Raw genomic sequence first — 27,258 nt, forward strand, 5'->3', positions numbered from 1 at the left:
TCTACCATTATTTTAATTTTTGAAAGTCCATAGCCCAAAATCGTAATGAGTACACCATTAAAAAAGTTCAAAGCTTATAATCTATTAGTTATAATCTATTCACACTCCATTTTGTCCTTATATTATTACTCTGGAGATGCTTCATCTTTCATGCACAGGATTATAGTATAGTCTAAACAAGAATACATTGCTTTGTGGTTTCTAAAGATAAATACTAAATAAAAAGAAAGATATTAAAAAGGGGATAAATTTTAATAGGGAGAAAGAAATAGGGAAAAGGTCAACTATTAGGAAAGAATATCAAGGTTATCAAAGGATAATTTTAAAACTGAATTTAAACACACAAAATAATTTCTCTACAAAAATACCCAATTTGTCTGCAAGTACCAAACCATCTGGTTTGGGTCCAATTTTCACTCAGGTACAATATAAATTATAAATCCAGTAATGGAAGCTTTCCTTCACTTTATTGTGAGAGCACTTTCCTTACAAGAATGTCACAAAATGACACTCTTGATGCAACACTAAGTACTGTGCAAGATTCTTCTTGGAACCTTACACCTGACTCATTAGGCTGTAATAGGTACCACAGTGTGCCTACATTCACTGTCCCTGTGGGAACAGCAAAGGTCAAGGACTTCACACAGGTCTACTCAGTTCCAGAAACAGCACTGTGTAAGGGTGGAGAAGCTTGTTAAAAAGAAACTACAAGAAGCTTCTTCTGGTCTGGTTGGAAGTTACTGGAGGGGAGCAATATTAAGTGATACATCTAAGTAAATACATGAAATAATGTATTTGTTACCACTTAGAGTTAGTTTTTACCATTATAATTTAAAACAAACAAACAAACAAAAAACGTAAACTCAATGGTTAGCAGTGGTTGAAAAGCAAATTAAAGTTAGGAATTATTTGCATTATTACAGCATCAGTATTCCTGCTGCAGACCTGGTCTTTTCACCTCTAAAAGGCCACAATAGACCCAGGGGGAAAAAAACTTGAAAATGGCCAGAAGAATGATCTAGTTTCCATGCAAGAAAGAATTAACTAGAATATTGTCTATTTGCCACAAAAAAAGATACAGTTTAAGGATATTAGCTATAAAACTGGCATGCAAAGACTCAGTAAAAAAATGACTGTACTATGTAATTTTTGCTACAGGAATTAATGGCCATCGAAACAAAAAACTTTTGGATCTGTGTTCAATCCCAGAAGAAGGTGGTAGTTTCTCATGCAGGAGGGGTCAGGTCTGTACTCTTTGACAAAAGATGGTGTGGTTGCAGAGAGTACCTCGAATAAAGAATGCAAATAAGTAAATTGGAAGAGATGTGTATTAAGGATTACCCAGTAGAAAAATCACATCAGTCTCAGAGCATCCCTCGACCTGAAAATATTGTGAGTCTAGGAGAGTCATTTAGGGACACACCATACTTTCCCTGCTCCTGTTCTTCCATGGGCATCCACCCACAGCCACTGCTGGCGAGACTGATGGCTTAGACTAAGGCCAGAGCTGAGTCACTTTGACTTATTAGTTACAAGAATTAACCAGCAATGTATATGTATTTCAACTCTTATAATTCAGGTGTTCTTTTGGAATGCATTTCTCTTAGGCACATGTGGGTTTTGTTGTGTTCCGTTTTTTTAACTTCCTTTCTGTAGTGTCTCCATTTTATGTCAGGGCAGTTACAAGGACCACTTTTGGGATTAAGGCCTTCTGAGGCCAAACAGTATTCTAGCCTTGTAGGTGGTAAGAAGTACAAGTTAAAAAATGTGAAGTTTAATATTTCTATTTGCTGAAGAACTAGAGATGGATGATATTTATCTAAGGGTAACATGCTAATTGTTTCTAATCACTACCTCAAGAAACGAGGGAGAGACAGTTAATTGCAAATGCTATTAAAGACAGAATTTATTTTACATGTCAACTGTTGTTAGAAGATGCAACCTTTTTTCTAAACTAGTCAGCTAGGTTTTCTTAACCATGAGAGCATGTGTGTGTGGGCGGTGTGTGCAGAGAGCCTGAAGATTATCTTAGACTTGTTGCAGAACTTGTATGGAGCTACAGATAGGTTTGATGAATCCAGCAAGAAGCAATTTAAAATCTTTCATCTCTACCAAAACTGTAACTGCCAAGAGTCTCTTGATTATCTTATTCTTGAGAAGGCTGGATACTTATTATCAGATAAGTCTAACTGTGGAAAACGAGATACGATTTTAGTTCAAGTGAAATTTCTGAATTCAATGAAAAGAAACCTTTATCCTTTATTTTGTCAGAGAGCATGTGTTTGTCAGAGAGCACTGTTAACAAGCAGTTATGCACATTAAATGTTGCAATTTATGGTTAATTCAGTTTGAGTGTGTACAGCGAAGAGTATGCCATCAATTGCATTACTCGTGGACTAATATGCCCAAACTGTGCAATTAACTAAACAGGGGAGAATACAGAACTTTTCAGTCTCATAAATGTTGCCTCAGTGCCCAGTCATCAAATGCAATCTCTTTGTTAATACCAGATTATCCTTGAAGGATACAGGTCAGCCGCTAGTTGCTTTACTCAGCTTTGAAACACTTAGACAGAGCCTTGCACAGTTTAAAAAGGTTCAGGATTCCTTTCCTTTTTTTTTTTTTTTTTTTTTTTTAAATGAAGCCTTAGTTAATTTTCTCACAATAAATATGACTCTATTTCTATTATCCAAGCAAGCTAGGTACTCACATACATGCATCAGATCTTTTCTCAGCTTTTAATCATCCAATTTGCTGTGAATACAAAATATCATTTGTTTGATACATAATGTTGAGAGGCTCATTAAAATGAACATCCATCCTCTTTCACAAAGAAAACCTTAACCTGTGCTGTCAAGGCAGATGATTGTCCTGCTCTGCACTAGTGTGACCTCACCTTGAGTCCTGTGTGCAGTTTTGGGTACCACAGAATAAAAAAGACATTAAACTATTAGATGGAGGGTCACAAGGATGTTGAAGGGCCTTGAGGGGAAGCTGGATGAGGAGCAGCTGAGGTTACTTGGTCTATTCAGTCTGGACAAGAGCAGAGTAAGGGAAGACCTCACTGCAGTTATTTGTGAGGGGAAGAGGAGGCGTAGGCACTGATCTCTTCTCTGTGGCGACCAGGGACAGGACCCGAGGGAATGGCCTGAAGCTGTGTCTCGGGAGGGTTAGAGAAAGGTTGGCTATTAGAAAAATATTTTTCACCCAGAGGGTGGCTGGGCACTGGAACAGGCTCCCCAGGGCAGTGGTCACAGCACCAAACTGACAGAGCTCAAGAAGCATTTGGACAATGCTCTCAGGCACATACTGTGACTCCTGGGAACGGTGCTGTGCAGGGCCAGGAGTTGGACTCAATGACCCTGATGGGTCCATTTCAATTCAGCATATCCTTTGAATATATGATTCTGTACAAATATACAGCTTTATTACTAGCATTTAACATGTAAGAATTATTTTTACACCAGATTTTTGCTGCTAATTCTATGTACTTTAGCTATTTTTAATGGCTGAATGATCATATTTATATCATGCATAATTACTCTCCTGCTAAAAAAATCCCCAAAGTTTTAAAACGTGGACCAAAAAGAAGGTCATCACTCTTAAATAAGGCATAGCTGTGGAAAATTTCAGCCTCTACAGAAAATTTGAATGGCTGAGAACAAGAAGTAGTGAAAACCCTGCAATTTTTTTTTTATAACATTACACAATGCCATAATTACACAGCAGTTAGTATGGTTTCTTTTGTTCTGCTTACTCCAAGTGAGGAAATAATGGTTTCAGATTAATATCTTTGTCAGAAGCTACTTTCACCAAGCTAAGTCTGTCCTGTGGAGACTCTGAATGTTTACTCTATGCTAAATTCCGAGTATAATCAAATGTAGGATTAATTAAAAACTTAAGAAATGCAGTAAATATTTATTCTTCAGTGATGCAGTCATGGTATCTGTGCTATTACCAATTATAGCCTTGTGCAGTTATTGGCATGTAAGATGGTAAAGCCCATCCAATATATGAACAGCTGTGTTCCAGCTTTAAAAGGCTCCAATTTATTATCCATTATTGACATCAAAAAGCCGCTACCTGCACTACTAAACTGCACATATTGAAGTGGTAGCTGAAACAGAATTTGAAACTATTAACTAAGCAAGATACCTAAGAGATGTTTTCAGGCCACAGTGCATAAGCTGCCATGAAAATTTGGACAGAGTCATTAAGAAACCTGTTCTGTTCTGGCACTGCCAGTGGCCAGTTCTTACTTTTTCTCTTTCTGTTTTTGACCTTTCTCTGGAACACCACTGTGTTGTCAGCAGGGCAGTATGCAATCTGATTATAGCTAATTTTTTGTTATGTAATTGAACAAAAAAAAATCCTGCTAAGTACAGCATAACCATAGCAAAATCAGAAGCCACTCCTTCCATGAAATTCGGTTCTTCTTTCATGTTTTTAGGGGCTCATTAATTTTTGAAATTTTCCATGCTTGATCTCTCACCAGAAGTGCTTTTTGTTTTTTATGGTTGACCAAATTTGCCTTTCTACATCTAAGCTGTAAGAATTAAAGGAGGAGAAGGGGACAGGGCTAGGGGAGGGAGAGTGGAAGGAATGAAACAAAAATGAGAGGCAGGAAAAGTAGAAAACACATGTAATTAGGGTGCCACAATTGCAAATTACTGTTAGTAAAATATTATTTTGCAATGGAAGGGTATAAGACTTTACTTTTGGAGAAATGCTTTCCTTAGAAGTGGAAACAGATGAAACTGTTTCTGATGTCAGTGACTGATATGTTTCTGATATGACATGTTTCTGTTCTCTTAACAAAACACAAGCTCCATGCTGGCCAAGATTCATGTTTTGACTGTCTCTGTAGTTTAGGGATGATTCCCACACTTCTCCTGCCCCACAAGGCAGATTTTTGTAGTATATTTTCCTCTTGACATTTCAAAAGCTACTGAGGGGAACCACAGTGTAAACAGACAGTGGCAAAGCAGCAGCCAGGGCCCTCCAAAACACAAACTCAAAATATAAAGGAAGGCTTCAGACTGCACCTATGTGAGGGGATTAAGTAGGTCCAGGATCTGGAACTCAATTGTGGGCTATTAAATTGTTGGAACAATCATAGTTTGGCCTGATTTTGACCTGAAGCATCTAGCAAAGACCCAGCAAATTTGGGCAGCGCTCACCATTGCCACTTGGCAGGTTGTAGGAGGGATGCTGCTATGGGACTTTGACAACAGAGATGTGGATAAACTCTGCCTCGGCAAGGGTTTGTTTCTTTATGACTATTTTAAATATATGGAACTGGATTGATTTCAGCAATGACGTGTTTTCCCTTCCCTGCAAAGCACAGGATTCAGTAGTACAGACAATTCACCACAGACCTATTCTCTCTTTATGCCTCAAAAATTGACATAAACACTGACCAACCTTCACCTATCTTTCCACAAGTACAGATGTCATGCTGTGCTCTCTTGGACATTATACATACATTATACATAGCCACACATATGGACACAAAATCATCACCACTCCTCAGAAAACAAAAGATATTAAAAGGCATTACTTGGTAGCACTGAAAATTACACAGATTTCATCACATACCAGACTACTCCATCCTTACTTTTCCTGTTCCTTTTCTCTCCCCCCTGCTTATGCTCTTTATTCTCTGAGTCTTTCAGTTTGCTTCTTCTCTGGGTTTTGTTCCTCTCCTTTCAGTGGAAAATATCAGCCAGCATCCTTGAGCAGGTGAGGCATGAGCACAGCCCAGCAGAAGACAGTCTGATTTATATTCCCATTAAGCAGCTACTTCTGCTACTGCAAGATGAACACTGCCCTCTTCCCACATTAGCAAAGAAAGTTCCAACTGCTTCCACACATCACATCACATAACATAGCACAGCATAACCCCTAAAACTGGAATACAGATTACAGTTTCAACAAAGAGATTTTGTTAATGTCTTACATATATAATATTCCAGCTTCCTCATCTCAAGTAAAGACCACCTTTACCAACAAGGCTACTTTACAAAATGAAACAAAGCAACTTTCCCTTTATGGTGACTTTCAGTGATGTTATCTGTGTAGATGTATGGCTAGCAATTAGGGAGAGTAGAAAAAGAATTTCACCCAGGAACATTTTAGTCTAGCCACTCTCTGTCTTAAAAGGTGGAAGAAAAACAGGAGTTTTAGTCAACAATAAGGGTGGGGTTCTACTCTTTGACAGGATTTTACCCTTTGACATCCTTGCGTGGCAGTAATTGACAGACTGGTCCTGAATAGACTGTAGATCTGCTTATTTCTTTCTGTCAACCTAGTATAAATTGAATTATCCTGGTCATTCATTGACTATGGTAAAGAAGATAAAATATTATAGAATGGAAAGAGCATTTCAACACAGAAACAGCAAAGACAAGAATTTTTTTCACAGCATGAAGAGCTATTGAAATACTTTAATCTTACCTCCCTGAGAGGATCATTGAGCTCATTCAAAATATTTTCTTCATCAAAGATCTTGCCTTGGTAGCGATGCTCATAGTAATCATGGATCTTCTGGCGCATTTCAGCAGGTAACTTGTGGAATGACATGTACTGTTCCACTTGTTTGTACTGTCAGGATTTTAAAAAAGGAGGAAGAATCAGAAAAAAGCCTCAAGGTTTTGCTATCTAAAAGCACCTACAAAATACAAATTCATTCATGTGTCCATTAAAGCTCTACATATTTTATAAAGATAACATTTTTTTCACAAGTCAGAAAACCCTCACACAAATATTAATTAATATATTACTCACATGACAGCATGTATCTATAAATTACAGAAACTACCTTTAGCAGCAATGCTAATATCCACACGAATATATAAGTTTTAGAAGCCAAACCCTCATACTTCTCATACATTTCCTAAATTCCCAGCTATACAGGATCTGCAAAAATATACCACGACAATTTTTAGCTCATGCAGTAGACAGGAAAGCTGTATATAGTGTTTAGTCTGTAGCACTGCATTCGGGGACAGCTGAAGGTGTGAAATTTTAGAAACTGGCTATGCTGTTTTACTAAGCAACATATTAACGTTGTGTATGCTTGTGAAGTTAAAACCTGTGGAGATAATGAAATAGGAAACATTCCTCAAGAGGGATGAAGAAAAGAGAGAGGTAAATGAGAAAAAAAGGTGTGGGATCAGCAAATAGAAACTGAAGGAAGAAAAAGATACTAGGACCCAGGAGACTAAGACCTCACTTCATTTACCCTGTACATTTGCTTTCTTTGTTTCTTTGTTTTTACTAGTCCTCTGTCCTATATTCTGAGGGTTTGGGGTTTTGTTTGTTTGTTTGTTTGGGTTTTTTTGTTGTTTGGTGGGGGGGTTGTGTGTTTTTGTTTTGTTTTGTTTTGTTTTTTGGGTTTGCTTTGTTTTGTTTTGATTTGATTTTTGATCCCCTTTTTCAGAAGCCTTTTTGGATAGCATAACTTTTAGAAAGTAAAGTCCTGAATCAACATACTCAGAGTAGCATTGTACAAAACTACATGATAATCTGAAACCCACAAAATTGACAAACTGTCTGAAGTGAAAATGAACACATCCATCAGAGTAAGGTTTTTTCCTCCTCAGAGCGCCCATCCTTGTCCCCCCAGCTGAAAAAAATAAGGCACTGAGGCAGAATAAATCCCATCTCAGGCTGAAAGGTGAGTTGAAACTTGGCATAAACTTGATTCATATATGTAAACACTTTAAATTTTTTTATTAGTTATTTCATACTTAATTAGGAAACTTAAACTGTTTTCAATGGAAAAGCTAATGAAGTCCTAATTAGGATTGGCACCTCTGTAGAACAATTAAGCAAATATATAATGTACATGCCCTCTTTGTGAACTGCAGCAAATATCCTTTAACTTATATAGTTGAAGACTGTTCTATCTTCTGGAATTGAAATTAGCTTTTGCTTTGCAAAGTGACAAAGATTAGATGAGGCCATTTATACAATATACATTCCAAAAACAAGAGGAAAGTAATTTTGCATAATTTAACAATGTACGATGAATATGTTAGAGTGATTTAACCCCTGCACAGTCATTTTGCCCCTCTGCAGTAACAATTATTCACCCACATCCTTTAGATGTATGATTTAAATTTGCATGCTTGCCATTGGCTTCTGATCCGATATGAAGAAATTTATTCGGATATTGTGGGATAGAATCAAACATCACTATGGCCCCTAGGACAGAGGCTGCTCCCTCTACACAATCTTATTCACACAATGAATAATGTACTTAAGTAACACTAATAACGAATAATCCTTGGTAATAAAAGAAATACATTCATTCTGATGTATATTGCAAGCAAGCTGCAAAGGACTTTCATACCAGAATGACCTTGAAACAGAGAAAATTCGAGCTACAAGGAAATTGCTTGGGCAGCAATTTCCACTGCTGCCTTTCATTAGCGCTGTTATTTGAATGGGGGCTTTCTCCTGCAACAGCAAGCTCTTTTCTTTAACAAGATTTATGCTTACACATGAGAATTTTAGGGAAAAAAATAAAACTAGTAGGAATGTACTGCTTATCACTGATGTGTCTCAAAGTTTTTTCAAACTAGAAATACATAGAATAATGTATACATTTACATTATATTAGTAATACATAAAATAATACAGCTGAATATTAGCATCCTTTTCTTTAAAAATCTATGAAGAAGTTAAAAATCTTGCACGATTTCCAGAAGTTTTTAACCATCTAAAATAATAACAAGGTCCCTTTCCATATCTACATATCTGAGCCTCTCTGTGGGTAGTATATTATCATTAGCTCTTTAATCAAACTTTTCCTATTTTCCTAATATTTCTCAGTGTGCGATTTTGGCTCATTTTCTGTGTCATTCGCCATTCTACTACTCCCTTCTTGACTTCTGTTCACACTTTTGTTACATCAAAAGTTTTATCTTGCCTTTTTGTTCAGCAACTGATATCTTTCATTAACTCAGCACAAGAAATAATTACTTCTTCAATTCCTCAGAAAAGCAAGTTCATATTGTCAGTCTGCTACATGTTACTGGCAATACTGTGGGTATTCCAGATTAGTTGCCACTGTGGTGTGTCACATGCCAGTTGCAAAAAAAATGTGCTGAAATGAAGATACAAAGAGAGCAAGGCTAATGATCTTGTTAATTTTATGCAATAAACCAGGAATTTGTCTAAATTAATTTTGAACAGTATAGTCATTGTGGATACCACAGATATCAATACTGGTTAGAGATAAAGGTATTTTTCACTTTTATGGAATTATACTGGGGTTTATTCCTGGGGTCTTTTTTACTCATTACAAAAACTCAAATAGCTCAAGAGAACTGAAGTATTTTCTGGAAAAGACAAAAGATGTAAAAAAGATTTTAAAATTTTCATTAGTGTTTTGAATCCGTTAAAAATATGATAATTCAGTAGCTTCTTGATTTTTCTAAGTATAATTTTAGATCTGAAGAGAATAAAATTGTCAGTAAAGTTAAATTTTGTTTAAAATGATCCTTAAATCATATTTAAAATGCCTGTAACCAATTCTGAGCTACCTATATTTGAACCTGTATTTTTATAAGTGAGAAAAAATTATTTCTTTCTAATAACTCTTTTCATTACACTGCATCCATTATCTTTTCCCCTCTAGACTTAAAATTTTGGTTTACTTGGTGTTTTGTTTTGGGGCGGGATTTTTGCTACTTTTTTGTTTGTTTGTTTGTTTCCTTGTTTGCTTTGGTTTATTCAGAAAATAGATGTCTTAATCTCACTTTCATAAAACCACCTCTGGTATTTATTACATTTGAAAAACTTTCAGAGCCACAGTAACTCCTCTTATGATTTTGACTTCCTTTTTTTTTTTTTTCTTTTATTTCTGGGGTTTTGTCTGTCACATGAGAAGCACCAGACTACATCCAGACTGAAAAGACTCTGCTAACCCCCTGATTTTTAATTCATAATTGCCTTTCCATCCTTGCTCCCGCAGCTAGTACTTGATTTTCCAGGAAGGACTATTTAGTAAGGGACTCCACATGTGCACATCTAAAGACATGTGCCATAACAGTTACAATATGTATTCCTAATCTTTTCAATACCATTGAAAGGAATGAATACTGTGTTGTCGACCACTCAACAACTATATTTTTTAATGAATATTGAATTGTTTGTAAAATGAACAGTATATTAATGTGAATTATATATTGTACTGCCATAATTTCAGTAATTTATATCTGTTTTATATTCATCACTGAAATGAAAATGCCCATACATGCTATAAAATTGCTGAAATACCTAACAGCTAAGTGTATTTCAAAGTTTCAAAGTAACATTCCACATATTTTAATGCAAACTACCAGCCAGTAATAATTGAATCTTGTTGTTTCAGACATATTCTTATTAATGGGCTCTTTGTATGTAGCAGACTTCTGCTAATGGACTCCTCCAGCAAAAGGTGAAGAGTATGACATCAATTATATGGGGTCTGTAATAGGACTGGTTAGGAAAGTATAGTTATCCTCAAAAAAATAGTTATGAAAAAAGGCAAAGAAGAGGAAGGATGTAATGTGCATAAAAATTTGCAACTGCAGCAGGGAAAATATTTTAACACTAAAATAATGTTAAATCACAATACAGAAAAATGCCAATGAAACCAGTAAAACAGAAAACTGAATGCTAATCTTTCACAAGATATTTTAATATATATGTTGGGCCTACCAGATCCTTTCTTCATAAAGTTTCATAACTAACTAGTTGACCTTTTTCCTAAAAAATTTATTGGAGTCTTAATAATCCTTACAGCTCAGCATTCTGTCCTTGATATAATACACGACATAAAGATTTAAAGACCTGAATAGCAACAGTTAAAAAACAAGAAACTAATTACCTTCATGAGCCTGGAACTGGTCTCATCTAAACTACCTGAATACTTTTCAAACACAACTGCCAAAGTCAGATTTTTCCAAAATGTCAACACTCAACAACTTCTGTAACTGGCTAGTTTTTCAAAGAACCCAGGTCCCTGTACCATCAATTCAAAATCCAGTTTGAACAACAGGCCCTTTGCACTTCATACAGTAATTTTGTCCTCAGCAATAGATCCTCATTTCTAAGAAAGTTTCCCCCCCAAAAAAACCCTAAGCAACTATGAAATAGCATTTTATTGAAATGTATAGCCAGTCAAAGTCATGTCTTTACAAATATAAAGTTCAATGAAATGTGGGAAAAAAATGTGCAGGGGTTAAATCACTCTAACATATTCATCATACTTTGTTAAATAGTTCCATGCAAAATCACTTTCCTCTTGTTTTTGGAGGGTATGTTGTACACACGGCCTATATACTGATTGCAAATACGACAGAAAGATCACTTGTGAAATCCTTTTACTGAATCAAGGAAGTTCTGTCCCAAAATTCAGATACAACAAGTCCATTAGTACTCTTTAAACAGTTTGAAAATACTTGTGTACCACGTATGAAAGAAGAATCTATGCAGCATCAAAATATGCAAAAGATTTAACTCACTGAGAAGAAGTAGAAAGATAAGAGGGAGAATTTGATCAATTAGAAGCCTTTCTAAGTAACAGATATACTGTTTCAAGAAGTTCAGAGGTCTTACATATAGTTCTGAACCTTATTTTAAATTTTGGTCTAAATATATTCAGAGGCAGTTTAAATCAACTAATGTTAGTACAATATTATCTAGCAGTTTCAAAAGATTCTGTCTCTTGGTATATCTCTCTAAAGTGTTTATAGTGAATTGTGTCTCTTCCCAGCCTCACACAGGTAGTCAATTTTGCATTTTGTTCAGCCCACAGTATTTTTGTTCAGAACTGGCCCTCTTTCATCTGTTCTAGTTTGAGTTAATTTTTATCTAACTGCAATTACTAGAATAGCTCATAATATTTTAGATGAAATATCATCAATTTGTAGTTCATACTGATATCTTTCCCATCTATTGGAAAACCAAGACACATTGAAAATGTTGTTTGCAGCCATTTTATTAGCAGTTCAGCGCTAAGATTTCTCATTTTCTCCTTTCCATTTACAATTGCTAGGCTCTTCATCTCCCAGTTTGTGACAGCAGCTTGTATTAGTACCTGAGTTCTTGGATTTTGAGTTTCTGAATTTCGTCTTATGATCGTTTTCATCTTGTAAAACTCAGTTCATTCTTTTTTTCATCTTTCTGTATTAGAATCTGAAGCTTTATACCATCCTAAACCATTGTTTAACACAAGCCTAATGGCAATATCATGCCTTTAGGTATTTTTCTACAACACAATCAAAATCAGGCTAGGTTGGAAAAGACCTCTAGGATCATCAAGTCCCACCTATGACTGAACACCACAGTGTCAGCCAGACCATGGCACTGAGTGTCACATCCTTAAACTCCTCCAGGGACTGTGACTCCTGCTCCTCCTTGGGCACCAGCCCATTCCAATGTTTAATCACCTTTTATATGAAGAAATTTCTCCTAAAGTCCAACCTGACACTCTCCTGGCAAAGGTTGAGACTATGTCCTCTCACTCCAGCTTGGTATCTCAAAAACTTGCAATTGGGCCAAAATAAACAAACTGGGGTGTAGACTGGAAGTAGCACATGTGATAGCAAAGAAACCAGATTTGCATGTGATAGAAGAATGAGGTCAATATAATATAAAGGAAATCAGTTTTGTGTAGGTGACATGTTACAATCTACGTGGCAAATATCAACACAAAAGAGATGCCAGAAACATCCTACACACCCTAATTTATAAATGATTTTCATATTTGTAAATTTTCATCAACTACTACATTCAAAAAAACTAGCAAATCTAAAAACAACTAATGACTATCACCAAAACTGGACTTTGAACAGAATCTTTTAGAATGATAAAATTAGTGTTCTCTTTCTTTGCTAAACAGTCTTGAAAACTGTGACTAGCAACAAAAATTGGGTACCTTAGTTCAGTGTTCTCTGAGTCTCTGATTTAAACCAGTTATCCTCTAATAAACAAATGGAGATTACCAACAGGTTACTAACCTCATTCAAAAATTCATTTATTTAAAATAATTTTTCTATAGCAATACATGTAAATGGTCCAATAGATCCAACTGAACTTTCTAGTTCTATTATTCACCCTTAAAAATTTTTAGCCTTAAAGGAAGAAATTCAATCAGTTTGGTAATGAAACAAAGAAAGTGAATGTTTGGAAAGGCAGGGAGGCACTGAGGAATCTTTAGTTTCCAAATGCCAGGTGAGGATTTTTACAGATTCACAGAATGATTAGGGTTGGAGGAGACCTTAAAGATTGTCTAGTTCTAACCCCTTCTGCCATGTATTTCTAATGGGAAAAAAGAACGTGGATGCTCTGTATAGAAGGGCAATACATGAGGCTGTACCTGGGAAAGGTAGTTGGTATGCCAACACATCAATGAATAAAAACTGACAAAAAGCATCAAACTACAGATGTATGAAGCACTGCATTCTAACAAAAAAATCATTATAAAATTTCTTTGAAAAGTTTTTAAACCCAGGAATCAGGTGACTGAGAGTTACCAAGCATTTCAGAAACTAGCTGATCTTAATAGGTTCTCAAGCAAGCATTGAATAAGAGGCACAGCCCAAATATTTTTATAGTATTCAAGTAGCTTTTTAGTGGTAGATTGCTTGTATAAATACAGTTTAAAACATTAAAAAACAATTTCTCAGTAATTTTTAATCCCTATGACAACTTTACACCTCAGAAATTTTTGACATTAAAGTCCTTTTTCTCTGTGCTGTTGTGCTGTTAGGCCTTGAAACAAACTGAAGCAACTGAGGAGCTTTGACTTGCCTCGTCCTTCACTTTGCTGAGCTCAAGGTTTTATTTTCTGATTACAGATTTTTATTTATTTTCCAGTGAAGAAAAGGGAGAAAATCTTTCTGAAGTAGTTCAGAAGGACTGGGGGGAGGATGGGGGAAGAGGCCCAGGGAATTGTTTCAAAGTATATAAACACTCAGTTTAAAAATTTGCATATTCATAGAGTTTTAGGCCCCTCATTTCTCTGCAGGAGGTACCAGACAGACAAATTTTGAGGAAAAGAGGGAAGGTTCAACAGAGATCCCATGATACAGAACAGGAGAGATGGCATCTGCAACAACTCTACAGCCAAATACAGTCTAATATTGAAGCTACCCAAAACAAAATACAAAGTGTTATAAGGTAAAATTATGGTGGGGTATTGCTGCAGTTTGGGGTTTTTTGTTGCTTTTGTGGTTTTTTTGTTTGCTTTGGTTTTGTTTGGTTTGGTTTTGGTGGGTTTTTTTAAATGGGAAATGACTTTCAGTTACTTACTGGTTTTCATGGAAAATTTTGCTTTGTGGAAAGTGTGCTTGTTATTAAAAATATCTGCCTCCCTCTCAGGCAGCACAAATGCTCAGCTCTGGAGATAGCATGAGCTGTATGGACAGACAGGGACAGAACTGAACAATGATCACACATTTGCAAATTGCACAAGGGGAGAAGCTTTGCCATATTAAAGACGTGAGAGGTTTTCTGCCTCTTTCTTAAAGTGATTCAAATGCATGGTGGACTTGGAAAGTGAACAATCAGGGAATTACACAAACTAATAAATATTCAGGAAACTTCAACTTCTAGCTAAACATTAAACACATAAAAATATTCTGGTTTACAACTGACAGTAATGTCTACTACCTTTACATTTGGCATTTAGCTGAGTGTTGACTTTTCACTCAAATTATGTAGAGGAAGAACTTTTTTAAAAAAACAAGCTGAACCAAAAACAATCTGACCAAAAATTCACAGGCAATTAATTTTTAAGTGTCATATCTATATTTCGTTTGTTGAAATTTCTTTCTGCACAGAAGGAAATAACTACAGATAACTACAAATGCAATGAGTAACTACTGAAAAATTATATAGGAGAACAGTTTTTCTCCATATGAAAAAGTAATATCACTTTTTAAAAAAAATCTTTCAGTAAAACATATTTTTTTAAGTATAAAAGAATAAGATTTGCAAGATACTGTACAAAGATTGCAGAATGAAATAATTTCCATTTAAAGATACTATCCTGAAATAAAATATTGTGCATTTAAGAGCTACTACTTTGCTAAAACACTTTATTAGTTTCAATTAAACTCTACTCTATTATGCAGTGCTATTAAAATGGTAAATTCAAATTACATTATTCCCCCCCAAAAGAATATGTAATTTCATACCCTCTGTATGGTATCTTTCTCTCTCCCATATAAAATAGTGAGTTAACTTGCTTTTTCACTCAATCATTTGAAAAATTAGATACTAGGTTGTTTACAATATTTTAAAATTATCTCAGCCAAGTATTCAATAGTCCAACTCCCCAGCTGAGTGCACAATTGGATGTCTGAATATCGCATGATATTGCTTCAGTTTGCTAAATGAATAATCTAATCTGTATAAGTAAAAATAATATCTAGAAAAAAAAAATCCCTGAGGCTTCTCCCAGGAAGAATTTGAGAAATATTAGACAATCACAGACACCAGGCTATACTTTTCTCCATTTGCAGGAACTTCCAATCTAACATCATAAGCGAGTTCCATGTTAAAATAATAATAAAAGACATTAAGTTGCAGATTAATGGGAAAGGAATGAGAATTGTATAGCTTATATTTATTAATGGATATTTAACAAATTTTCAATTTTTCTCGTCACATTTATTCTGAGAACCTGGTATTTTTCTTTTAACTCATTAACATGTCATCATCTACAGGCATTACTCCTGACATAGTGGTGTAAATGAGGTAAAACTGGTATTCCTGCTCAAAAAAGATGAGCAGCCTGTATTTCCAGCCCTGCCAGTGTTTGGCTGTGGGAATCTGGGCAGGGCACATAGGCGCTGCAGGATATTGTTAGATGCTTCCTCTCTGTCTGATACTGCAAACCATGCTATTTGATGAGCTTGTCATCTGGATGATATAAGGTCTCCAAAGTTATTATCTGTTCTCTGCAGTCATTGTCAGCCTGACAGTCCAAACCAGCTGTTGGTGTGCCTTGACTAGCAGTTAAAGACCCACACAGTAACAGACTGGGTTGCTGCTCTCTATTAGCTGTGCTGATAACTCTAGCCTGGAGCTCAGCAACCAGCAGCCAGAATAAAGTGGAGAAAATAATCACTGATCATCTCTCTTCTACCATAAGGGAATCCTGACTCACTAACGAGGATTCCTTATTACTGCAAGGACCTCGTGTTATGTAAACACAAGGACCTACTGCCTTTGGGTTAGGATCTGAAAGGCTTTTAGATTACTGGGGGATAGAAAGATGAGAAAGGCCAAGAACACCTTCCCAAGCTAGAAAGATTTCTGGATAAATATTCCTGAAATGTTTTAAGCTTAATGTCTGCTTAATTTCACCTGCTACTTAAATGCAAGATCTTCAGTAGCTGCTGATATGCATTTCCTATTTGGAGTGCTCATTCTCTTCCACAGAACACTTTTTTCACCTGTACTGCAGTGGATTTGTTCTTTCTGTCCAAATATTAAAAATAATCTCTTTAGGCTACTGCTTCATATGTGCTAGGGGGCTTCAGCCAGTTTTCAGACATTTCGCCCTAGGGGCTCTTGCTTTCCAATGGAAATTCTATCAGGAATCAGGAAACACTGCTGTGCCCTGTGCACAAGACTTACTCTAAGTCTGGTGTTTATATATTTCATCCTTCTATACCTTTTCATCCTTTCTTTGACTGGAATTATTAGGAAAAGAAAGGAAGGTTTTGCATTTTGAAATATCTCCATGCTTCAAATGGGGACAAGACTCCAATTCCTGTCCCTCTCTTGCATGTTTCCCCAAACACACTGGAAAAACAAGGTATTCCCATTTCAGAAACACCTCTTGTTTATGTGTGGGCCCTCTGGCTATTTCATGAGCCAGCTGAATTTTTTTACCAAGGCACCAAAGGACACTCTCTAACCAAATACCTGGTCAGACCTGAAGTTAGCACTAACTTTAACTCACAGGATGACTGCCTGTGATGATAACTGAAAAATGGCTCTTAATGGCTCTTAAGAGCCAGATGGCTCTTAAATGACAGAGATATGGCTGTGTTCAGAAAAGACACCAAGCAGTGCACATGCCAGTCAAATATTTGGTTATCTTATCTTGGTAGTGGCAAAGTAATAAGCTCACCTGTCCATCTCACAGTCACTGAAAGCTGAATTTATTAGGGCTCAAGAGATATTTCTACATTCTGCTTTCTTTACTGCAACTTTGCTTAACATACAGATATTTGCACATAAAGAAAAAACAGTTTATAATCAAACAAATAAAATTTAAGTAGGCCTACTGAATGGTATGTTAATGGTAAGTTAATTTTTATAGTTCTTTATCATGAGATGGAACTGAAGTGATTTGTTTAGCCTAAAAGCTATCATCTGTTTACCAACCATTTTTCACTAATTACCCCCCAAAGAGTACTGTTGCTTACAAGAATGCTTTAAACTGTCATTTTACTTACAAGCAGTAATTAAACATTTCCTTTCAATTGCCACAAAATACACAATCTCTTATTATTGTTCCTTTCAATTAGTGTAATTGAGAAATTAATTAAGTTATGGGGAGATTTCTGAATAGGATTTGTTTCCTTGGACTGTTTTTTAATCTTTCACAAATATGCTTTTTACTGCTTTTAAAAGGGGAGTGAAGCAGCATGGAAACTAGGATCAGTTCCTCTCTTCACAGAGGCAATGACAGGACTCTGATTTAATGAAACAACAATTGGAGCCCCAAGGCATGAGAGGGAAAACATCTCTTCTCCATGCTACACTTGGTGAAACTGTATCAAGTCTGAGGAAAGACGATTTTCTTTCTTAATGAGAAAGATACTGTGAAGATGACAACTTATTTAAAAATATCAGATATGCTGTAATGGCCTCCTTAGAGTTGCCAGTTTTGAAGTGAAATTTAATACCTATCCTGTCATCTCGTACAATTTTTCTTATCTTTTAAACAACTTGAAATTTTTCTTCTTCCCGTTTTTTCAATTTACTGTGGCAGTAAAAAAGAATATACATTAAAGTAAGTGCCTAGAGGGGGGGATCAGGAGACAAAGGGAGTTGTTGCCCAGAAAAGCAGTCTAGTGAAGCAAAAGGGATCAGCTTGTCTCTGCTGGATCAGTTCTTCGGTTCAGTTCTGGGCACAAGCAGCAGTTTGTGCAACTCCAAAATCCGCAAAGGAAACTTCTGGACCTCAGCACTGAACACACACTTGTCTATCATCTATTTCCATTCCAACATAAGGTTTTTGGAGATGTGTGTTAAATTTGCTTATCAGTTGCTTACTGGTTTCCTCTGGCATGGGCTTCACCTCAACCCATTGATCCTGCCTCAAAGAAACACTGCATAATGCTAAATTCTGTAAATAATGCTGTGTGTACAGCAATGCATTTGGCTAAATTGGTATGCTTTGTTGTGAGCACCTCATCCACAGGAAATTCACTTATTTCAAGAAGCAAATTGAAAAAGAAATTTAGAAAAGTAATATAGAAAAATGCATAATTAGGTTGAAATTATGTAACTTTGTATCTATTGTAAATTGCAATGGAAAGCTGAAGAAAGAAAGTTTTATTAACAGTGTAATTGTTACATCTCTTTGGTGTTGTGCCAACAGCTATGCCACTAGCAGCACCAGGACATACAAGACAGGGACACTGGCACAATACAGCTGCTGATCCTGTTAATTTTATGTCTGATGAAACCTAATTATGGCTTCCCAGTTCCTTTTGTATTAATTAATGAGGAATGTCAATTCATCAAAAAGAACTTGCTTTTTTAATGCACCCATTATCACTTTTTTCCGTTCCATGTGAATATACCTGCATGGCAGTAACTTTATCATGCATGGGAAAGTGTTCAAAGCTAAAGGGAGAAACAGATTCTTCAGTAAGTAAAATTACTCACTTAAAGGATGTATTGCTTTTCTTGACCTTTGATCAAAGACCTAAGACTAGGCTTCCCTCATTTCACAGTAGTGTCTTAATGATGAGGAAATGGTTCCTCAGGCTGGGCAGGGCATCTCCCAGTGCCTTTTCTACTCGTCTATTGCATGTGTATTACAATAAAGAAAGGAACTTCTCTTGTTCCTTGTAAGGATAAAAATAGTGATTTAGATGATTACATTTCACCTTGCTTTTCCAAGAACACATAATCACTTACACAGAACTGAGGTGGTGGGAAACAGAGCGTCATCCCATGCAGATGCTAGTCGTGGGGAAGAAAAGCCTACACACGGCCACTGGCTGTGATTCATCCATGTCCCTGCAGGTATTTCACATGTCAACACCTGAGGCAATGTCAGACAAATGCAGTACTAAAACTATTAAGACCTACAGGAGCTTAAAGGATACCAGGGAACCTCTGGTCTGAACAGGTAACCTCATTCATGCTATTAGTACTTTATGAACTATTGTTTAATATCTGAAGTGGGAAACCTTGCATATTTTATTTGAGCATACAGCTAGATACTGTATCATGACACAAAGAGTCCTTCCACTTATAAATGAGACTTGAGGACTCTAATTTGTTCTTCAGATAATCTCAGACTCTTTGTCAAACTGTTCAGGTCTCCAGCTCCACCTAAAAGACTGAGTTTAACACACACTATCACATAACATTCGTGCATTCTTCACCAATAACTACAACAGTCTTGACAAACTGCTCTTCATCTTCATGTTCACAGCTGTTTTGTTTCATTCCTTCTTCTAAACTATCCACAATCTTCTTTTTCTTACCTTATCTTTTTTATCTTTACTTGAAGTATACACATTTCAGAGACATCCTTAGAGAAATAAATTTATGGCATCTGAAGGCCTCTCTGATAAAAGACAGTCATGGCAGGAAAGTAATACTTCAAGCAACCTTTCGTACTCTCTTGAAGAGCATCATTATAGACTTGATGATTCAAGAGGAATAACTGAGCAGCAGGATGTATTCCCTTATATTTCAGAATTACGGAACTTATTTTTTAGGTACAGGAAAAAAACCCTTCAATTTTTAATGACTTAAAGAAAAAAATTAAATTAAAATTAAAAAAAAGGTATATATATGTGAGAACTACAGGCCCTACCAGGGATGGAAAAGCCAACTAAATATTCTGCAAAGAACAAATTTTAAGGCAATTTATAGCTTTCTTCAAAGAAATAGGATAATGATTCATGTAATAGTTCTGGTTATGAAGACACAGTTCAATGCATCGAGCACTTGATCATCTAAATGCATTAAATCTTACATAAACAGTCTTATTTTTTATTCTCCAAAACAATGCAAAAAAGTTCTTAGTAACAGTGGATTGCTTTCCACATCTCTGTGGAGATTTAACTCTCAAATGAACGTTGTTACTGTCTTTCTGTGCTGAACATTTCTGCAGAAACATTAGGGAAAGTCTTTTATTCAGTATGGCTGGGTTCGTTCAAAAGTGAAGTCACAGAGCTGTAACTGTTAAATAATTCCATTATTCTGTGAAATAATACTTTTATTTTTTCTTTCCCCTTCTTTCAAACAAGGAGAAATAAAGAGAGCTTTGAAGAAGTGGGCAAAACAGCTCTAAGATGCTATGGAAAAACCATAAAGGATTAACAGGCTAATAAGGGGGTTCTTCAACAATTCCAAAACAAAAATTCTAAAGACGTAAGGAATCTTTATAGTTTCTTTCACTAAAAGGAATATGGTTTACAAAGTAAATATTTATTTCTTCCCATCTTATGTATTTCAGGATCATTCTGCTCAGCATCTGGAATTTTAACAATATTTACCTTAGTTTTAGAGTCAGATAAAGGATCCTTTATTTCCAGGGCAAGAGAAGCAATTTGCTCTCTAGTACCACTGGCTGTGAGTATGATAGTCTGCCATGAATACTGTTTTGCAGGTCTGATTGATAATTCCTTCCTATCCTGAACTAGTCCCCCAAACAGCATTACCAGCCCTGACAATGGTGTTTCATGGAAAGACTGCAGTGTAGGACCCCTGCTGAAGCTGAGGATGGACCTGCATAGCTCTGACAAGGGGAGCTCATCCTGATAGGCAATGCAAAACACTTGGTTTTGTTAAAAAAAATATTGCTTTTGAAAGGGTTTGTTTTTTTCTTCAATTTTTAAAGTTTGCAATAGATAAATAAAAGATAACCAAGCCTCTTTTCATTTTTCCAGAGTTATTTGGTCTAGACTACAAGGGAAACCTTACACAGAAACAGCAGTGCACCCCCAGTAGAGAAAGCAACACCTGGACTATGTGAAAAACACAGGTAATGAGGTGCTGAGGCAAGAAAAGCCTTTTGAATTTGTATTCAGTTTTTAAACAGAATCTGAAAGAAAACTGGAAAAACTCAGAATGTCTTCCCAATAAATCAATATATTTTGAAGTTGTACAGACAGTGAAATTTTGAGTAGTCATAATCAAATATATCACAAGGGCTCTGCAATGCTAAATCCTGAGAACTACAGAAACAGAATATTGCTTCCACTAAAACTTCAGTGCTAGATAAGAATCTCACTATAAATATATATATAGTATAAATAATACAGAAAACCTATAAATAATAACTACCTAACAATTAGGTGATAACCTAATGATTTTAAAGGCTAAAACAGCAACCACTTCAAGTATAAGCTGGCACTTCTGTTTTTCACAGCACAAATTGATGGCTAAAATGAAACCTCTCTCTACCGCCTAGGAAGAGTATGTTAAAAATAGCATATAACGTAAATTATAATGTTAAACTTCGTTTTAGGCAATCTTCTGCCTTTAGGCCTGGTGTGTTGCAGAAATCCAGTCTAACAGACTGAGGAATTGCCTTCAGCTGCTGCAGACAGAGACAGCTCATTTTCTCAGCCTGCCTGATTGATCCATCCTCTACTCAGAACTGTACTGCAAATTTAAAAGCCACATGCAATGGGGCTTACACGTAATATTAATGGATATGCCACAGCACAATGCTTTCATTATTCACTTTCTCCCCCTTTTTTCTCCTTTTTCACATTATTCTTTGTAATTACATCACTGCACCCTCCCCACAAAGCTCTAACTTTCTTGACATTAAGTGATACTGAATTGTTTGGAAAATGAAAGCTTTCTTTTCCTGCCATGACAGGCAATAATGGTGCAAGGTTTAAATCAGTGTCCTGTCTTCTCTAAACCACACAAAATAGGCTGTTTTTGTGGAGGGTTTTGAGGAAGAAGACAAATGGTCTCTTGCCAGATGCAAACTGCCTTAGAAAGAGACTTGGGGACTGGGGAAAGTACTGATAGACTGAGAAACTATGGAAGAGAATAAAGCTGAGGTAAAAACAAGGAAGAGTTAAGGTTTGTATCTGTCCCAAATAATTTCTGGTTTTGGCAATATTTTACAAGGTTATACTGTTCTCAACTATCTTACATATATCATACACTTTTGCAGAGCAAGAGCCTTTTTCTTAAATATTTGGCAAACAAATCTAAACGACAATTTTTCAGCAATAAAAAAGTGTCTTTTCATTTACTGAGTTATATATACTGTTGGATTTTATTGAGCTATTGCTTTTCATTCAGAGTTACTCTCTTACTGTTATAGTTTTGTTTTGAAATCAGTGGACCAGTATAGTTCATTAGAGTTTTAAATCTCTTTTTTCCCTTTTTATTTCCACTCCATTTACTTCCTTTCAGACTTTTTTCCTAGTAGCACTGCTTGAAGAGTAAATACTGTTACTTGCCTTACAGCTACACCTGATGGAGCAGGGATTATGAGATGCTATCTTGTCTCTGCCCATGCAACCCAAAACTTCCTGCCTGGCTGAAGTGGGTAATGTGATATAGTAATCCAGGCAATTATTCCATTTATCATCTTCACTTCAGTTCTCTTCTATTTTTTTTATTTGCACGGTCCACACATAGAAGCTGCTGCTCAAAGTGAGGGGATATGCAGGTGGAAATAGAAGGTTCATCTCTTTGCCAAAAATCCAGTGTGTGTCAAATTACTTCCTAATTTCTTTCAGATAATGCCATGAACTGCCCAATGAGAGGTTCTTGCTTAGCCAACAACAAAAACCTTAATACAAGCTCCTCTGTCAATCATAGTTCTTCCCTACAACAAGTCAACATCCTCTATCCCCTGGTACAGTCCCTGTTGTTTCCTTCATCCTCACTTCTTCACATATTCTTTGGCTCCTGCCATTTCAAAACTGGTTGTTCCTTGCAGGCATACCATAGGAAAAAGCCAGATATGCCTTTCCACTATCTCTGTTACACTGACCAGTCATCTTCTGGGGCTCTCAGCCTCAGTCTTCTTTTGAGTTAACCTTTTGGGTTGCCTGTGGTGTCACTGGTACTTCTGGCTGAGGTGGGGCCATGTCCATCCTCTGATGCTGCCTGATGATGCCCAAACATGGGCTGAACAACACCTAATGCTGTGCAGGAATAAAGCAGCAGTAAGGATAGATGGACTCTTCAGCCAGGTGATCACTCATCTCACTTATATTCCCTACAAAATCAGGAAAAACAAAGACCTATGCCTGAAACAATGTTGAAAAATTCAAAAGGATTGGGAGGTATCCTATATAGGGGAAATAAATTCCAGTTACCAGCTCCCTCATATGCCTAGTAAGAAACACTTAAAGACTTCACTTCTCATTAAAAACAATGCTCAGTGTTTTCCTCAAAACTTTATAGACTATACATTCACATCAAATTCTGAAGTGAAGCTTTGCCTGAAGCAAGCATCCAGTGCTGCCCATATTAAACCACACCTGACTAAAAAATCTTTGGTCTAGAAGGAGATTGTATAGACACTTAACTGAGAATTACATGTTTCTAACTCAAACCTGTGAAAACCTAGCCAAGTGAATTTTTATTTTGAAAGTCCTTTTATTATGCTTAAGTAACTAGTGTTTAGAAAAATGTTTTCTGAAGGTTTTTTTTCTTTTTTTTTTTCCCTTTGGTAGCGGAAGATGTAAAAGGTAGGTCTAGAGTATTTTATGAAAACAAATGGAGATAAAAGCATTCTACTTGTGTATTTATTACAGCATCTCCTTTCTAATAAAGGTTTCTTGAATTAGTGCTACAATATTTTTTTTAAGGTTAGTAACCACTTGCATTAAACTGTTAATTTAGCACACAAAACAATACAAAAGGCTTTAAAACATTCACTTGCAGAGAAAATGTTCTGGTCATTCCACTATCATCTGCACTCCAAAGCATTTATAAATATTGCATGACTTATTTATACAAATTATTATCTTTGTAAAGTAAACATGCATTAATTACTTGAATATTGAGAAACAGAGTGAGGTTGGGAAAGAACTACGATTTACAAGTCAATATAAAAACAATCAATCCTTCTTTCTTCCCTAACAAGGTAAAGGAAAAAACCTTAATCTTTCACAGAAAGGCTTATTTTCTCACTCCTAATTTTATATTAGTTGATATTGACGGCTATTTCCTTGTACCCATCCACAGGACATAAGCACAGTAATTCTAGTGCAACTTGGATAATTGCTACCTGCTATACCTTTCTGGTGTGAATCAGAGTTTTCTCTTGCTAAATTTGTAACTTGTGTTGTACTTGAACAGAAAGTTTGAAGTCAAAAACTTAGTTCCTTGGTTTTTATTTCTGTCTCTCTTTTTGTTATCTATTTACTGTGGGAACCTATGGTAATTATTGTGGAAAGAAAGCAGATTGTGTGTAAAATCTGACTCTGGAATAACTTCATGCCTTCACAGCTAATTTTATATAGTCATCATGAACATGGTTGCAATTGTAATGAGCTTGCTCTGCAGTTTCATATGGAAAACTGCTAGAAACCTAATCCATAATGCAAGACAGCAGAACGCTTTATAGGTAAATTACCCACAACACAGCAATAAATCAAAGACAGTCCCATCTGTCATTTTAGAAGCAGTGGGAGTCTATTACAGTTTGGCACAGGTATGATGCAGCCGGGTGGAGAGCACTTGGCTTGCACAGTACCTGCTGCCAGAAGGGACCAATCACCTTCTCAGAGATGAAAGGCAAAAATCACCAGCCCGATTACAGCAAGACTAGCTGTAATAAAAAGCTGAAACACAATTATGAAGTATCAGGACAAAAGAGCAGTGCAGTCTAGTGAGAATGTGATGACTAATTTACATTTCTCTCCAAAGTCTTGCCCTCAAACTAAACATAATATTCAGTTCAATTTATAGAGAAAAAAAATATTTTTTTAATATGGCATCATTAAAGGCAAGTAACTTCCAACTTTTGACTGGGAGAGGGAAAATATTTTCTTTTCCTTATTTTTTTTGCAATGCTATCTAACATTCTTTCCCATTTCAAAAATTGTGAAGATCAATGGCAATATCACAAGTACGTGCAGCAAAAATCCAGGTAATCATTATAAACAGAAAACTGATAAAGAGAAAGCAGCTGATGGCAGTGAAGGCCTTATCATGACACAACAAATATTTTCATGCTCAGTGAATCAGCCTCTTCCTGTACATCCCACACTGGTTCTCATGGCTGAGAATTTACATATTCATTTATATGTCGGTGAGTTGATTTCATGATGGCCTTAATTATGCAACAAGTTAAAAGACATATGTAAATAAAAGAATTAATGTACCTACAAGTTCTATTAAGTGCTTGTTCTATCAAGTAACAGGATGCATCCTGTGAAATGAAGTATCTGAAAAGATTTTTCTAAGATGCAGCTGGTTTTTCCCTTTCAGAATGTCTTGCTATTGAGTGATACAAAGTATCTTTAAATAGCTTGCTTTGTTCTAATAAATCTCATTGCTTTCTGCAAGGACCAACAAGATTCAAAGAAGCCAGGAATACTGCATCTATCCATTTAGCAGTCTGTGACCGGATGTATGCCAAAACATAAAATGATTCAGAAATAATCCTAAAGGCAACACTTACAAATGCCTTTTCAACTATAAGGCACCCTGGACTTCCAAATCACAAATCTGGGAATTATAACTACCACAAACAATCCACAAATACTGTGGTATGCAATGACTCTCAGCCATGACTAAATATTTAGGGAATATTGAATTTTCTCATTCACAATACTGCAATGACTATATGGCTTTTAATAAAATCAATATTTGGTCCTGAGGTCCTGACATTGTACAGAACTGTTAGCAACTCTTGTACTTGATCATTCATAAAACACTTCAAAAATTATTTACTGTTTAAGATACTGCACTGTGGCAAAGCTGATTAGGATATACATCTGTGTAAGCTGAATGTTCTAAAAATCTGCAAAACTAGAGGCCAAAAAAAGGTTTTGCTTTATTTTCCTTTTTTGGTTTTTTGATTTTTTTTTTTCCACGTAGATATAACTCCAGGATAAATTAAACCACTGCCCACTTTCCAAAATAAATAATTTCTTTGGAGTGACAAGTATACTGTAGCAGTGCTGTATAGAATACACAAATTTATCTTCCAAGTGGCTCACCTTCTTCAGCAGTAATATGACATGACTTATTGCTAAAATAATGCTTTATAAATGAAAACAGGCTATTTTTAAGTAAAGAATCACAGAACATTTTTGTGTTACAGTATTGTCAGACTTTCTAAAAACTACTATCAGCACCAAAAAAGCATGACTTCCATTTTTAAAAACCATGTGTAAACCATTAAAAGCTACTGAACTTACAAATCAGTATTTAATGAGTACTTTGGAGTTCAGATCAGACCAGATCCAGGAATAACATTCTATAACTCCACTATTTTAAGTTCAGCTGTGTGTCTAAAATTCAGGTTCTGCAATTCGCAGTTTGAACATCTGTTCAATTTAAGACAAAAAAAAATTCCATAAAACTAAATTTTCCAAGATTTTAATGAATGGCATATAATATGCAGGCAATGGAAGCTTCTTTATCGGTTTCACTCTATTTCATCTGACTCAAGTCCAGCATGGATATTTGTATTTAGTTTAATAATATATATATACCACAAGCTGCTGTAAGCGTTAAGTTATATAGTTAAATAGTGATGTGGTCTTGAGTTTGCCATAGCTCTTCCTTTGCTATGAATTTCCATCATGACCAGAGCAGCCATTTCCCAGACTCCAGTGGATATACACAAATCCCTGATACTTACAGTGGACATAGCTATAAATACCTAAAATTTTCCAGAAATATTTCCTAAGAACTGAAGTAGTTCTAATGAACATGCCAAAAACTTGGTATCTGCCTTGTTCCACTTCCAGTTTAAACACCAATTGCTTGAAACTTAAGAAAACATGGAAGTGCTGTCTCCCATCCCTCTTTAAGAAAATGCAGAGGCGTCACTGGCTG

The 27,258-nt window shown here is 35.9% G+C and overlaps 1 protein-coding gene and 1 long non-coding RNA gene across 2 annotated transcripts in view; one reads left to right on the forward strand and one right to left on the reverse strand.

Moving 5' to 3' along the window:
- LOC136374532 (uncharacterized) overlaps nucleotides 1-27,258 on the forward strand; it is a 477,248-nt gene that overhangs the window by 210,893 nt on the left and 239,097 nt on the right. The window lies entirely within an intron of this gene.
- Nucleotides 1-27,258, reverse strand: part of HCN1 (hyperpolarization activated cyclic nucleotide gated potassium channel 1) — a 66,147-nt gene that overhangs the window by 34,218 nt on the left and 4,671 nt on the right. Inside the window, exon 2 of the mRNA XM_066338468.1 lies at nucleotides 6,457-6,603. Coding sequence (XP_066194565.1) covers nucleotides 6,457-6,603 — 147 coding nt within the window. The remainder of the gene's footprint in view (nucleotides 1-6,456; nucleotides 6,604-27,258) is intronic.

Source organism: Sylvia atricapilla, chromosome Z (assembly GCF_009819655.1).
Source record: "Sylvia atricapilla isolate bSylAtr1 chromosome Z, bSylAtr1.pri, whole genome shotgun sequence".
Lineage (NCBI taxonomy): Eukaryota > Metazoa > Chordata > Aves > Passeriformes > Sylviidae > Sylvia > Sylvia atricapilla.